Below are 16,366 nucleotides of genomic sequence, written 5' to 3'. Positions count from 1 at the left end.
CTTTACAAGTGGTCATAGAGGGAAATTTCCTATCTTTCACGATGTTGACCTGAAAGTTTGGTTAAAGGAGGCAAACAGGCTAGGTGATATGTAAATTCATATTGTTAATTCCCTTAAAGCTAGCCAAATACATACTTGTATGGAGCCAGATAAAATCTGACTGCCTGAACAAAAGAATGAGAAGGCTTAAAAACATTTTAGAACCATCCTAATTCAGAGTGACTGGGTCACTCAAATTTATGATCTTTGTATGTTTAATGATGGTATGAAATAGGAATTTTCTTAATTGAGTAGGTGGTAAATACAATAAAATAAGACAGTTGACAAAGTGTCAATTGAAATTATGACCCAGGGGGCAGCCAGGTAGCACAGTGAGTAAGAGCACTGGCCCCAGTGTCGGGATGACCGAATCCAGGCTCAGATACTTAGCACCATACCCAGAAATAACTGGCTGTGTAACCTTGAGCAAGTTACTTAACCCTGATTGCTTAAAAAAAAAAAAAAGAAATTATGACCCAGGATATCTGTTTTCTTTACTTCTAATGTTCCATAACATAGTATATGTCCAAAAAAAATTAAGATAAGAAAAAGTCCTATTACTCAAGGTAGTATCTTGGGTTAAGGGTCTCATCCAGTAGCCATAAAGTCAGTCCCATCTGGCTTTGTTGACACAGGAAGAGGTATTCTCTGAGTTTACTCAGAGAACAAAGAAGCTGTTAGGTCCAGGCACTTCTTCTGGTTGATTAGTTCAGGCTCTGGCCCTTATTAAGGTCCAAAAATGATATTAAATGATTGTCAAGGGATTCCAAATTTGTTTGTAAAGGTAGGTTGAAGCAGGACATATAATTTATTTCATAAATCCAACAGGGGGAAATACTAGGTTATTGAAGCATATTCTCTCCAAGTATACTTAGTAGCCACAAAGGACTGTCCAGATGTTGACTCTGTCTCTCATGCAAAGGATCCTGAAGAAACCACCCCTGATTATATCTAACTTTCTAAGGACATTACTCCTCATATATACAAATACATACAAGTTTCCTACAAACTCACTGATTTCTCTGAAATTGCCCTTCCAGCTAATATAGTCATTCTTTATCTCTGGGGCTACCTAAGTTTAGGTATTGCCCACATCTTTGTACATTTTGATTAACTAGCCCTAGCTTGATTCTATAATCCATTTCTAGTCTGTTACTTACTTCTCTGTGTTTGATATGTAGCCTTACCTTCTTTCTTTAATCTTGGTTGAAGCCTGTTAACTTTTTCAACTTTCTTGATGATAGAATTGTTTTTATACAAATACTGTTTGTCCATCTACTCTGTCACTTTCTCCTACCCTGTGATTATGATGTTTTTCTTACCATATTCTTGTCTCCCTTTCCCTAAATGCTAAGCTTGAAATCTTAAGATTCCCTTGTTTTTTATTCCTCAAGATAATTAGAAAACTCCCTTTCTGTTTTATAGGGTGTCTGAGCTGAAGGATTTGCCCTAATGATATTTTCCTCCTAGTGTAGAAGGGGAAGGATATTCTCTGGCTACTTCTATAAAGAACCTTTCCTTTTCTTTCTCTTTAGTCTTGAGACCTGAACTGAACCTTCAGACTAGTTTTTTCTTATTGGGCAGTTAGAAGAATCAGCTACAACTGTAGACACCTGAAGAGACGCCTTTCTTCAGCCCTTTCCTTCCTAGAGGTCACCATACACCCTTGATACCTATTCTTTCTTATGATGGTTTGGGCAAAAAAGGAGATGGAGGTTATTTTCTACATGAACTACCTGTTGCAGTTGAGGGTTGATAATTATTTTGAACTCAGTATGATAGGTTCTAAAGGAAACTAGTTATTTCCTATATTTATGTTTGTTTTTATTGAGGCCTTTCATTTTCACATCACTTCCTTCTTAATATATCACCATGCTTGAACTCTCCTTTTTAATAAAGAAAAATAACTAAGCAAAATTAACAAATGACCCGAGTCTGACAGCATATGCAACAGTCTACATCCCTAGTTCCTCACATCTCCACTAAGAGGAGGAAGATGTATATCATCAGCATCATCTTTTTTCTGGGACCAAGATTAGACATAATTAATCAGGTATTTTGACTTTTAGTGTTTTCCTTTACATTATTGTAGGCATTTGTATATCTTCTCATAGTTCTACTTATTTCACTTTGCATCAATTTATGCAGATCTTCCTCGTTTCTTGAATTCTTTTATTCATCAATTCTTAAGGTATAGTCCTGTTCCATTCTTTTCATATAGCAGAATTTATGTAGCCATTGTCCAGTTGGTGGGTATTCATTTTGCTTTCAGTTTTTTTGCTATCAGAAAATGTCAAAGCATCATAAACTTATACATTTAGAACTGAAAGGGACCCTAAAGGTCATCAGGTCCAACCCCCTCATTTTATAGAGGAGGAAACTGAGAGACAGAGAAGTAAAATGGTTTGCTTAGGGTCACACATCTAGTAAGTATCTGAGCAAGGATTTGACTTTAGGTTTTTCTGACTCCTAAGTCCTAGGCTCTGTCCACTACACCAAGCTACTTTTCCCCATATGTGTCTAGTGCCTAATGCCGTGTGTGTATATGTGTGTGTCCATCCATATATGAATGAATGACTATAAAAAATGGAAAGGCTCTTAGAGTCCATATCCTTACATTTTCCTTTGAGTATAGGAACTCAAAGAAGTGAAGTAATATCCTTGTGGTCACACAGGTAGCATGTTAACAAAATTGAGGTTTGAGCCTAGGTTTTCTGATTCCAAATTCAGTGTTCTGTTATACTACACTAAAAATCATACATGTATTTGTGAGGCTGTGCTCTTAAGACACTATAATAGACAGTGACATAACCAGGGTTCTTCAGTTTGTGATTGGAGTCCTGGAGTCCTGACTCCCTACCCAAGACTTTAAAAAACAGTCACCAGACCTAGTAGGGCTTGCTTGGAACCATTGATCTTGCTCATTATAGTCCCTGGTTGAAGTTTTAGGATAATATTTGTCTCATAAAAAGAATCTAGTAGGGTGCTTTCTTTCTCATTTTTTGAAAATAATTTGTATAGTATTGGTACTAATTATTCTTTAAAAGTTTGATAGTATTCCTTGTAAGTCCATCAGAACCAGAAGTTTTTTTTCCTTTGGTAGTTCCTCTACATCTAATGCTATTGCTTATTGTATTCCATTCTTTCTGTCTTGCCTCATACAGCCCATTAATAAGCTTGTCGCTCTCCTGAACACATTGGACAGATGGATTGATGAGATCCCTCCCATGGATCAGCCCTCCAGATTTGGGAACAAAGCCTTCAGGACTTGGTATGCCAAACTTGACCAGGTAAGCATGTCCTGTACTGGTCTAGTCAGGAGGGGGTGGTGTACAATTGAAATTGAGACCTGTCAGGGATCAGGGTGTCCTGGCTGTTCCCAGATACTGAGTAAGCCTTAAATTAAGGTAATCTTTGGGATCTAGATATAATGCAAATGTCCCAATTCTTTGGGAAGGGAAGATGCTTTTAGTTTGCCTCACCTTCTTCCTGTTTATTTAAAAGATGTATTAAGCACTTACTGTATGCTTAATACTCTGTTAAGTACTAGGGAAGATACAAAAGTAGGTCATAGCTCCTACCCTCATGGAAGTTATAGTCTAGGGGATTAAGACAAATGCAGATATGCCCAACATTATGGAAATGAATTAGAGAATTGCAAAGTATAGTGCTATGTGATATCTTGGGCAAAGTTGTAGAGAAAGTCGTATTTGGATTGAACTTTAGCCAATTCAAAGGAAGGCATTTTGGGCATGGGGGTATTGCATAAATATAGGTGAAGAAATTTTTGGAGTATTTGGGAACAGAGTAGTTCATTTTGAGTGGCACATATAAGGCATGAAATGAGAGGACTGGAAAGGTTGAATGCTGCCAGATTGTGGAGAGCCTTGAAAACCAGGCAGAGGAGTTCGTACATTAATCAGAAAGTAGAGTCTTCTGCCCTTTGGAGTAAGGGAGTGGAGGCCTTACAGCAGAATCCCCTTACTTTCCCCTGAGAAAGGGCAGAAGTCTCTTTTAAAGCTAGTCCTTTTGTCTGCTATTTCAGTCTTGTACTGGGTCACCTCTCATCAATGTGTCAATGAGGCCTTCTTTTCTATGCTATTTCTTTTTTTTTTTTTGGAGGGGGGAAGGCAGGGCAATTGGGGTTAAGTGACTTACCCAAGGTCACACAGCTAGTAAGTGTTAAGTGTCTGAGTCTGGATTTGAACTCAGGTCCTCCTGACTCCAGGGCCAGTGTTCTATTTACTGTACCACCTAGCCACCCTTTCTATGCTATTTCTACAGCTTCTCTCCTTTGGACTCAGGAGAGGCTGCCATTTATAATGGCAAAGGAAGGGAGTGAGGCAGATGTGTAGAGACTAGCCACCTACTGGGAAGATAAGGATTGATGGTAGATGCTTTTTATCCCCTCCCTCTCTGACTTTCTTTACTTTTATGTTTCTCAGCTGCTGCCCATTCTGAATGCTAAGCAATATGGTACTAATTTTCTCTGTCTTGTTTTCTCAGGAAGCAGAAAACCTAGTGGCCACTGTGGTCCCTAGCCACCTGGCAGCTGCTGTACCTGAGGTGGCCCTTTACCTAAAGGAATCAGTGGGAAACCCTACCCGAATTGATTATGGTACAGGTAATTTACTCTTGCCTGGGACTTGGAGTCTTCAGGGCCTTGGATGGTGGAAGATGGTGATCACTTCATCTTTGTCCTTCCTAAGGTTGCATTTTTTCTTTGTTTTTGTCTGTCCTGCTGCCATCCTAGGTAAACAGGAGTTTTTGTGACTTGTGTTTGTGAAATGTAGCTTTCATGAAGTTTGCTGTATTTCAGAAATGAAAAGCTTTGGAGAGGAGCAGCATTTTATGTCTAAGAATAGCACATGCTAGTTTGGTCCACCAGGGGGAAGTGTTGCCCAAAATATGGATCCCTGAGTAGTTGCTTTTTGTGTTCTCCACTTCAAGATGGATCTCTGTTACTCTTGCCTGTTGCTGCTTGTGTTTCTTCTCCTTGGCATCTTCAGGCAGCATTCTGTAGATCTCTGCAAAGCTTCTTAAAGGACTGGTTTGCTCTTGGGGCTTACTCTTGGTTTCCTTGAATTCTGACAGATGCTTTACCTGAAGTCCTTTGTCTTCTTGACTGATATAACTGGGTTTCTTTTGGGGCTTCCAGGCTGACTTTGACTTCATGCAGAAGGTCAAACCTTAAAAGAAGTATATTTTTCACCCCAGGTATCCATATATCCAGGGAGACTTGGAAGAAATGGACTTGTCTTTCTTCTCTATCCAGTACAGCCCCATAAACTCCTTGTGGTAACGATAGCTCAGGCCTCTGGCTTTGTCTACTATTTAGGTTTTTAAAGAGCTAGAGAAAATCCAACTAGACCTTGGGCTCCTGAGTACATTTTGTCTTGACTTGTTCCCTAGATGGAGGGAATACTTAATTGCTTTGAGTTGTACATTTGGGAGGATTTGACCGAGACCAGAAATGAAAGACTCCAGGTTAACAAGATGGCTGTATGTTCTTTTTGAGTCTCTGGTTTTTGATCATTGCCCTAGTCAGTGTTTGGTTGGTTGAGGTTTGACTAGTTTGAGGCCAGTGTAGCTGAATGATGATATTTATTGAGGACTTAAAATGTGTTAGGCCCTAAAGAACATACATTCCACAAATAATATTAATAGCACTTATATAATGCCTACTATGAGCCAGGCACCATGCAAAGTGCTTTACAAATTTTATCTCATTTGATGCTCACAACAGCTCTGGGAGGTAGATGCTATATTGAGGCAAACAGATTAAGTGGCTTGGCCAAAGTCACACAGCTAGTAACTATCTGAGGCTGCATTTGAACTTGGGTCTCCAGGCTCAGTGCTCTATCCACTTCCCCATCTAATTGCCTAAAACAAGGTAGAAAATGTGTGTGTGTGTGTGTGTCTGTCTGTCTGTCTAGCAATTAGAAGTTGATTTTGATCTGGCAGCCCAATCTAATGTGGTGATGGTAGGGAGGATGGAGTTCTTAGTATTTGATATGGGAAAAATTATATATGTCAGATATATACACTTCTGTCTTTTTTTTTTTTTTAAGCTGATAGCACAGACATATCTAGGAATGAGTTTACATCACTGGTAGAACTAGAAAAGGCCTAATCCATTTTGAGTGGAGAAGAGCCTGTATAAGATCTAGATTCTAACTCAGTATATTCCCTTTGGAGGAAGATAACTATTTCTTAATCTTTTTGGGACAGTCTAGGAGGGCAGGAAGAAATCCCTTTCCTTTTTTATGGAAACTAGTTTTCTTCAGCCTGTGTTTTTTTTTTCTCCCTCTTCCAGGTCACGAAGCAGCCTTTGCTGCCTTCCTTTGCTGTCTCTGCAAGATTGGAGTCCTCAGGGTAGATGACCAAATGGCCATTGTCTTCAAAGTATTTAATCGGTGAGGGAAAGGAGGAACGGGCCTGGTGGGGATGGAGATTTTTTCCTTGCTATTGTCATAGTGGAACCCAGGAATAAAGAGCTAGGGTGTATTGCTAAACTGTCTGATTACTGTGTTGTTCTTTCTTATCCCCTTCACACCTTCCCTAGATCCAGTTTTTCTGGTTTTCTCTTTTCTCCAAAATTTCATTCTGTTAATATAGTTTAGTTATCTCCCAGGTAAACAGATGCCAAAGAAAGGTTGAAGAAATTCCTTGCCAATGGTCTTTTGCCACCTAGTATTATCTTAGTAAGTTTGAGCAGTGCTTTATTCCAAATGTTAATATCATATATTCTCTGGCCCACTGGGCAGTATTCACAGTGCTAAGCAGTTTAAGAGTAGTGTTCTTTCCTCTTTAGAAGGTTAGGCACTTCTCAGAAACACCAGAGATTGATGAAGCGGATGAGTATATAATGTTTTGAGAGAATGGGGATGGGTAGTAAAATGGTCAGCTTTATAGGTAGCAAGGTGATAGGGAATTTAGAGCTAGAAGGACCTCTGCAGACTAGTCTAATTTTTTTCATTTTATTGATGAAGGAACTGAGGTCCAGAGAGTTTGACTTGGCCAAGGTCATATAGGAAGTCAGTGGCAGAACCAGGATTAAGGTTTATGTTGCCTGACCTGTGGTATAGGCCTTTCTTCAATATCTTATGAATTATCAATATATAAAAATAAGACACACATTTTACATGTAGATTTTAGCCAAAATAGGATCTACTTGCTCCCAAGCTGTCTCTTTTGCCCCTTGCTCTCTTGTATAGAAGGGTTGAGAATCTGTTTTATACTTTTTCCTGTCTTCTTCACCTCAGGTACCTTGAGGTTATGAGGAAACTTCAGAAAACCTACAGGATGGAGCCAGCTGGAAGCCAAGGAGTGTGGGGTCTAGATGACTTCCAGTTTTTGCCCTTCATCTGGGGCAGTTCTCAGCTTATAGGTACCAAAGAAGACTCTTCCTCTGTCTTTCCCAGGGCATTCCTCTATTTTCTTGTACTCCCCCTCCTCCTTTCTTTTTCCCCCTTTTACCTCCTGTCCAGAGCCCAGCACCTGGCAGCCAGTGACAGCTTGTGAACTAGGGCATTAAACCAGCTATTGACTGAGGCTGTTTGTTGTTGACCTTCTGCTGTGAGCCGCTGTGGAAGGAGGAAGTAGAGCCCTGCAGAGATAATGGGAAGTGACAAGGACTGAAGGAGCAAGGCTTCTTGCTTAGTGCTTAATGGGTTGGTGTGAAATTTAGACCCCAGCTCTTGGTGGCAGTTGTGGTGTTTTTATATTTAAAATGAGGGATACTCTTGGCTTAGTGACCAGAAAGATTGTCACCCTCTGTTATTATTGAGCAGTATGTAGAACCCATCAGAAAAATAAATCATTGCCCATTCCCTTTCCCTTCCCTTAACACCCTCCCCCCCCCCCCCCCCATTCCTTTTTCTCTAAGTACAAATCAGCTAATGATTTGTTAAAGCCCATGTCAAACCCAAGGCATACTTTGACTCCCAACTTCTGGGTCAACTCATTTTGACTGAGTTAAATTGAAGAAAAGAGCAGGGTTGCTTTATTTTCCATTTTACTTGGAGTGAATCAACTGCAAATTATATGTCTAGATCAGGTACTGATTCTTTAGAGTCCATCATGGCCTCTCTTTGTCTCTAATAGGTAGATAGGTGATGAAATAGATAGAACACTGGACTTGGAGTCAGAAAGACCTGAGTTCAAATCAAATCTCAGCCTCTTACTGTGTGACTCTGAACAAGTAACATAACCTCTGTTTGCCTCAGTTTCCTCATCTATAAAAATGGGAATAAAAATAGCACCTATCTTCCAGGTTCTTGTGAGAATAATATTTGTAAAATGTTTTGCAAATTGTAAAGCGCTATATAAATGCTAGCCATAATTATCATTATTATTATTTGTAGTTGAATTGTAAAACTAGGTACAATATATGACTGGAATTGAGAAGGAATACATAATTTCAAGGACTGGCTTCTTCACTATTTCTTAGAACACCCACACCTGGAGCCTAGGCACTTTGTGGATGAAAAGGCAGTGAATGAGAATCACAAGGACTACATGTTCCTGGAATGCATCCTATTTATTACTGAGGTGAGGAGGACTATGATTTTCCTTTTGGGGATGGAGAGAATGTATAGATGACATTCTCCAGTTTAGAGTTCCTATGCCTGAACCTTCTTGTGAACCCAAGTGAAACATGACCCTTCATAAAGAAGAGCTTTTGATACTAAAATAAGAGATAGATTTGATCTGAGGAGTCATGGTATCCGTTCCTAGGGAGGAGACTGAAAGGACATAGTAAATAAAGGTAGTTTATGGAGAAAGAAAATGAAAGAAACCCATTTCCAGCTTCCCCTTCAATCATCAAGTGATGACTTTATGTTGAGCATTTAGTAGAATATATACCTAGTGAGGTCCCTTTCCTCTAGGAGCTTCTAATTGCATTGTAGGTCCATAATTTCTTTTTTTTTTTGGAGGGGGGTGGCAGGTCAATTGGGGTTAAGTGACTTGCCCAAGGTCACACGGCCAGTTAAGTGTTAAGTGTCTGAGGTGGGATTTGAACTCAGGTCCTCCTGACTCCAGGGCTGGTGCTCTATTCACTGCTCCACCTAGCTACCCCAAGTCCATAATTTCTTATGCTGGTACTATTAGTTTTGATTCTTTCTACTCTTCAAAAAAAACATAAAGAGAAGGGGAAGTTGGATGCACCAAGATATATGAGCTACTTGTACATACGTTTGCCTGGAAGTTCTGGTTATTCTTTTTTTTTAAAATTATTTTTTGCCTTTTGGAGGGCAATTGGGGTTAAGTGACTTGCCCAAGGTTACACGGCTAGTTTTTTTTTGTGTGGGTGTTAAGCATCTGAGGCTGGAACTGAACTCGGGTCCTCCTGACTCTGGGGCCAGTGGGACTCCCTGGGACACCTAGTCTGGTTATTCTAATAAATGCCTTCTAGCTTCAGACCCATGTTCTTGGGAGACTGACAGAGTTGTGCATATTGTCATTGTTCTTGTGGCTTATATGCCACTTGGCCCCTCTGAAGTCTCAGCTTTGTAAGAAGGGACATTGATTAGTCTGTAATACAAAAAGTCAGACACTTACCAGCTCAGACAAATGACTCTGCAGTCATTGTTAAGCTCTGGCCCCTTCAGAAATCAGAGGTTAAAAAGGAAAATTTTTTTTTCCTAAACGGGAAACTTTTTTTTTTTTTAAAGCAATTGGGGTTAAGTAACTTGCTCAAGGTTACACGGCCAGTTATTTCTGGGTGGGTGCTAAGTGTCTGAGCCCGCATTCGATCTCCAGGTGATCCTGACACTGAAGCCGGTGCTCTTACTCATTGTGCTACCTGGTCGCCCCAAACGAAAAACTCTTTTTCCCCATACTGGTAAAGAGAATCTGGAGTTGGTGGCTGCTTTGCCAATTCTTCATTCCGGGAAATCTGCTTTCAGCATTGTAGTGGGACCAAGGTCATTGGGGATGGGGAGACTTAGATGAGAGGGCTCAGGTAACTGCCTGACTTACTGCATTGAGAGAAAATGACATGTTTTTGCTTGTGTTTAAAGTGGAAACAAGAATGTCTATGAAAGTAGGAAATTGGAATGAGAAGAGCCAGGGTAGGAGGATTCAATTTTGTCTAGTAAAAAGAAAGGTATTTTTTCTTTCATGTTTTTTGTGAGTAAAAACTTAAGTGGGGCAGTTAGGTGTTGAAGTGGATGGAGTACTGGGCCTGGAGTCAGGAAGATTCATCTTCTTGAGTTCAAATGTGACCTCAGGCACTTACTGTGTGACCCTGGGCAAGTCACTTAACCCTGTTTGTCTCAGTTTCCTTATCTGTAAAATGAGTTGGAGAAAGAAATAGCAAACCACGCTAGTATCTTTGCCAAGAAAACCCCAAATGGGATCATGAAGAGTTGCACACAACTTAAAAATGACTGAACAACAAAAATGTGAATTGTTTAGTAGCTGTTTTAGCTCTCCCTGTTAACTATAGTCTCCTGAGTCTAGGCAAAACTAGGGTGGTCTGACATTCACAGTGTGCAGGACATTACAGTTCTTATTTCTGATAAATACCTTTTACTGAAATTTGAGTTGCCAGGTTCCTGCAACAAAAAGAAACCCATTGACAGCCACTAGGTGGCACTGAAGGCATATCGAACACTTAGGATTTGGTGAGCTTGAAAAGGGAGGGGGCTGATGTAGAAAGGGGGGGAAGGGTTAAAAGTTTTTCCTTTCTTTATATCTTTTTTTCCATCTCTCTCTCTACTTTTTGGACCTGAATCTTCTTTTTTCCTGCTCCAAAGCAATGTTAGTAGTTGAACATTAGGAGTTATACTAGGCAAGGGACTGATACTGGTGAGGATTAATTTACACATTTGCACAGAAGAAATACATGAATGTGACTAGGCACTGTATACATAGTAGTTTCCCTCTAGTAATCTGATTTGTGTATTCTCTCTTTCCCTCCTCCATATAGCACTACTAGACCCACTTCCCCCAACAGTCCTCACTACTGTGTAGTTGTTGAGTGACCAAATCTTATTCACTGAAATAAAGAAAAATACATATAATACCTAAGGGGGAGGAACAATTCAGTGTGGAGGCCAAGAGGCTTCCATACCATACCTGGAGATGGAGGTCTTAGGGAAGGGCCCGAGGCTTTTGGATAAGTCCAATATTTTGAATTTATTATATAGTTTGTGGATTAAAAAAGAAATAAACCCTTAAAGAATTAGTTAGAAATGGACTTTCCCTCCAAAATCTCCCTAGAGAGAGAGCCATATACCATGGAGGCTCTTAGGGGAAATCTCAGTTCTTTGGTGACCCTGTGTATCCTAGATATTGGAGACTATGTTCTAGGAAGCCTGTTGCCCTGGTAAATGTAGTCTTGGTGCCTTTAAGAGCCTAGGGCAGGCAGGAAAAGAATTTCAGTTTCAATCTGGCTTCTAAATTTGGAGTTTTGGGAAGGGAGGGATCAGATTTCAGCTGGAAGGGAAGGAGCTGACAGGAAGGCACTGCACAGAGCCTTCCCTCCCTCTTCTGCCCCCCCCCCCCCCCCCCCCTTTTTCCCCCCCCTTCCCCCCCAGTTACTGACAGAGGAACCATTTACAAAAGGCCGATTCTCTTGGGAGCAGAGAGGCAGGAACGCAGCGTCTGTGAGTAATTTCCTGCTCAATATGGCTGCTCTGACTCACTCAATTCCCCTGGGGTCACTGCGGGACTGCAGCTTGCCTGCTTGCTCTAGTGCTCGCTCTCTCTTCTCCCTTTGTGGCTAGAATGAGCTAATTTTTTCTTCTTACCCCTATTTCTTCTCTTCCCTTCTCCTCTGCTTTCCCAAACAATCATAACTCTCCTTGCAGTGACCCAGCAATGGCCAACCTCCTTAGAAATAGGCCAGTTCCCACCATACTGGGTCTTTGGTAGTATTCTTGTTCTCTTTTCTATTTCCTTTTCAGCCTTTGTGGGGAGGGGATTTTGACTCAATGAGAGCATGACCAAATCCTATCCCAGCAGACCAAAGAGGCCTTCTTGGGAATATTTCACCAAGATACAATGTCCTAGGTTGTGAATGAGGCACCACAGAATTAGCTGGAGAGCTTTCATTTCTTTTTTTTTTTTTTTAAAGCAATTGGGGTTAAGTAACTTGCTCAAGGTTACACGGCCAGTTATTTCTGGGTGTGGTGCTAAGTATCTGAGGCCGGATTCGATCCCCGGTCATCCCGACACTGGAGCCAGTGCTCTTACTCGCTGAGCCACCTGGCCGCCCCTAGAGCTTTCATTTCTAACCTTATCACTTGCACTGGGAAGCTCATGGAATAAGGAATTTGACTTGCAGCAGAGTAAAACATTAGGGTTCCAAAGCATTTCCCTATTCAGCTAGTTTCAGCAGGCATTTAAACTATTAACCTCTTCTTTAAGAATACTGTTTCTACTCAGTACTGTGGGATAACTAGGTGGCCCTATGGATAAAGCACTGGACTTGGAGTTTGGAAGGCCTAAATTCAAATTTGGCTATATACACTAGGTATATGACTCTGGGCAAATCCCTTCACCTCTCTGAGATATTTGTAAAGCACTTCAAAAACCTCGAAGCTGTGTACCAGTGCTATTTATCATCATCATCTTCATCATCACAAAAGAATTTTGTAACCTGGTTGCCCCCTACCCCCCCATCCCCCTTCAAGTTGAGATGATACAAACTCTGGAAATCAACTGGAAATCAAACAAGGCACTATGTGATTAGCCAGATCACTCCTATAGATAGAAAATGCTATGGGATTCAAAAAAAAGGAGAAGGAAAGCTCCATGGAGTTTATGGGATGTAAACTGGACTTTGAAGTAGTAAGTTAAATGTGGATTGATAGAAAAGAGTGGAGAGGATGTTCTAGGCAGGGGAAAGCAGCACAGACAAAGCTATGGGTGAGAGCATGGTGTGTTTAGGAGCCTCTCTTGGCATTGCTTCCTCTGGAACTGGGCTGGTGGGGGGGGTGGGGACTGCTTCCTAGTGAGTGCAGTGATCATGGTCACCTGTCTTGTTGTGAACTTGTACATGCAGCATCTTTGGAATCCCAATATTTTGTGTCTATTCCATTGAAAAGAGCTGCTTTTCTTGATTGAAATATTAAGTGGTCCATAAGTCGTTGTAACTGGAGGGATGCTGCTGCTTCAGGTATGATTGGCCTTTAAGCAACAATAAGACTAAGAGAGATAGAACTGAATGAATAATGTTTGAATTCAAATCTTGTTTCTGCCTTGATGTCCATAAAACCCATCATCATTAGGAAAATGCAAAATCTTTATATCTTAGTCAGAATAAACAAAGAGGTAACCCCTCACATCAAGGCCTGGGGTAGGCGGAGGGTCAGGATTATATGAATGAAAAGAGAGAATCATTGTGAAGGACTTTGTTTATTTGCCATACCTGAAAAGGAGCTCAAATTCCAACAGGTAGTAGGTTTAGTACTTTTCTTTCATCCCCAGGAACAGGGTTGATGATAATGCACTAGTCTAAGGCTATTGTTATAATATAGGACCTGACATACTCTTCATTTGTCATGCTGAGTTCTGTCCTGGGTCCTGTTCTTCTGGCATATGTGCTGGGTACAAGGTAGCCCTGATATCCCCAACCTTTCCATGAGTTAGGAATATCTAGATGTGTGTAAGGGTAGAGACTAACTGTTCAGTTAATAAATAAAAATGTGTTTGCCTCATGATGGTAGAAAGATCTACTCAGGGAAATAAAAGCCTCTTGGCCTCTATGCTGTGGTTTCTGATGTCATGGGAACTTCACTCAGCAAAGCAGACTACTGATTTTTTTTTCTCTCCCTGAGGGTCTGGACCACTCTCCAAGGAGAAGGGGCCAAGGAGCAGAGTAGTCCTTGTGATAGTGCCTGCTGTTTGCTGCTACCAGAGTTCTTTTCACCTCTCTGGTTGTGGCTGGTAGAGAATATTTGGACTGGTTTTTTAAAAAAAAAGTCTTCTCAAATCCACTGTACCCCAAAGATATTTCTGCCACATGGTGTGTAGTGTAATACCTCTCTTAGTTTCTTCACCCATCTCAGCCATCTAAAGAACCTCTCTGTACCTTCCCTTTACCCCTTCCCTACTCCCGCTTCCTATACCCACCCTGGGCTCTGTGGCAGGTACAAGCTGAGAGCTTCTATCAGAAGGAGGCTCCCCTTGGTATTGCTGTGTGTTTGGGGGGAGTTGTTTATCTGAGTGGGAATGAGTCATAGTATTGGAAGGCTCAACAGTGTTGCACTAGGGGAATGGATGGAAGCTGTACCAAGTGCTAGGATGGGAATTTTATCTTCCTGTGTCTGCTATTTTGGTGGCAGTGGGGGAGACCATTTCTGTCAGACAGGTATATGGGGCAGAAAGGTGGTTGTCAGGGAAGGCAAAGAATTCTTGTGTAAAGACAGAAAGGGGATAAGCATGTATAAGTATAAAACCAGGACCAGGGTCACCCTGTTTGTTTGAAATCAGTGTGACTCTGAGTCACTGTGGCTATGGATAAACTTCCCTGCTGGCTTGGTATACCCTTTTCTCCCCATCCCCCACTTCCCTGAACTCTTCCATTGTCCCTTCCAGATGAAGACCGGCCCCTTTGCTGAGCACTCCAACCAGCTGTGGAACATCAGTGCTGTACCTTCCTGGTCCAAAGTGAACCAGGGCCTCATCCGCATGTATAAAGCTGAGGTGAGTTTCAGTGGGAGATCTAGTCAGCTGCCTACTATCCCCTCTGCCCACTCTTCCTATTCTTGATACAATTTGGTCCCTGGAAAGAATAATTTCTTCCTATTTTATGGTTTAAATTAGGACTATAATAGGTAGAACTCTAAACTGGGAGTCAGAAGACCTGGTTAACTCTCTTAGTGACATTAGCCAATTCACTTAACCTCTTCTGCTTAAATCCCTCCCTCCCTAAAATAAAGAGAACCCTCTCCCACCTCCTCCATTTATTTCATTAAAGCTTATTAGATTTAGAGGGTAGTTTTCCCCCCTAAGTGGTAGTGAATAGGTCATCTTTGCCCAGTTTTCATTAGTGCCCTCTGCAGGGAGGTTTCCTCTGCCCTAGTAATGAGAATTTAGAAGTCTAACTCTTCCTACTTCTTCAAACCAGTCCTAAAGCTATTTGCCATGCCTGGAGAGTAAACAGGACCAGTGGGATTGCTCTTCATAACTAGAGAAAGTGGAACTGGACCTCAGGCTCCCTGCCCAGAGAATTAAAGAACATGGATCCTTGAAGGCCCCTTTTCATGTCTCAAACTAGTCCCGGGTATTGGCTGCATTGTGTCTCTTACTTAGCTGTCTATATGGAGATGGTCTATTTCTTTTGACTCTTAGAATCTTGTTGTGTTTCTGGAAAGAAATGATCTTTCTGCTTTTCCATCTTTTCAGAGGATATAAAGGTGTAAAGGGTTATGGGTGGAATGATGTAGTTTGCAACACCAAAAATTCTATGAATATGTTAGGCATCCCTACGTAATCCAAGTACTTGAAAGGGTTAATGGAGCTGGAGCTGACCAGACCTAGCCCTCTCTCTCCCTTCCTTTCACCCCTCCCCCCTCCCCTTCCTCTGAACTTCACATCCTGTGTTTAGGTTCCAACCCACATACCTCTCTAATCTAAGAGGCGTCATTCGCAGGAGCTGTGCTGGCTCCTTCCGGCTGCAGCCTAGCTCTCTTCTCTCCCCTGTCAGGAGAATAATAGGGTCATCTTTCCCTGTCCCATCCTGATCTCTTAGGGTTTGTGTGTGTGTGTGGGCTCTTATGTCCTTGTCACCTATTTCCCATATCCTCCCCATCCCTTCCCTCACCCCACTGCTGCATTGATCTGCCTATAGAACATATAGCAGAGGCTACTCTTCCAACAGTTGGTCTTTTTAGTTCTGTCCTTCTTGCATACTTTTTAGGGGTACTACTTAGATCACAGAGTCTCTGGGTAGCAAAGACGGGGCAAAGCTACCAGAGTTGGGTTTATGTAATATGAGCCTTGTCAGTATAGTTGCTTTTGGAAGGACTTTCATCTCCTTCATTTTTTAGAGTTGCCTGTTTTCTTCCTTTTCTGGCCCCAACTTTTTCAGTTGCTAGAATCTAAGAAAGACCTCTCATTCTAGCTTCTTAGCTTGTGCCTTAGGCATGGAAGGATGTGGTAGGAGGAGGGAGTTCCCTGGATAGCAATGGAGCTGTTCTTACCCAGGCCCAGGGCGTTGGCCTCTGGGGGGACAATTAGCAAGGCTTGGCCTTGCTGAGTTACTATGTTGGCCAGAGGCTCCCATCTGCTTTATCCCCAAAGGATTAAATTTTCCTGTCCCCCAAAGCCACTTTTTTGTCCCTAGCCCGACTCCCCACTTCCATTATTGCTC

General features: G+C 41.6%; 1 protein-coding gene across 1 annotated transcript in view; it reads left to right on the top strand.

Annotated features, from left to right (window-relative positions):
- The window catches only part of PTPA (protein phosphatase 2 phosphatase activator), a 33,063-nt gene that overhangs the window by 12,389 nt on the left and 4,308 nt on the right, over positions 1-16,366 (top strand). Inside the window, exons 4-9 of the mRNA XM_069069412.1 lie at positions 3,204-3,329; positions 4,546-4,663; positions 6,356-6,455; positions 7,305-7,429; positions 8,492-8,592; positions 14,590-14,697. Of these exons, the coding sequence (XP_068925513.1) occupies positions 3,204-3,329; positions 4,546-4,663; positions 6,356-6,455; positions 7,305-7,429; positions 8,492-8,592; positions 14,590-14,697 (678 nt within the window). The remainder of the gene's footprint in view (positions 1-3,203; positions 3,330-4,545; positions 4,664-6,355; positions 6,456-7,304; positions 7,430-8,491; positions 8,593-14,589; positions 14,698-16,366) is intronic.

Source organism: Petaurus breviceps, unplaced genomic scaffold, assembly GCF_028583685.1.
Source record: "Petaurus breviceps papuanus isolate PSGF00001 unplaced genomic scaffold, PetGlider_PUasm1.0 90779, whole genome shotgun sequence".
Lineage (NCBI taxonomy): Eukaryota > Metazoa > Chordata > Mammalia > Diprotodontia > Petauridae > Petaurus > Petaurus breviceps.
This window is presented reverse-complemented; position numbering and strand designations above follow the sequence as displayed.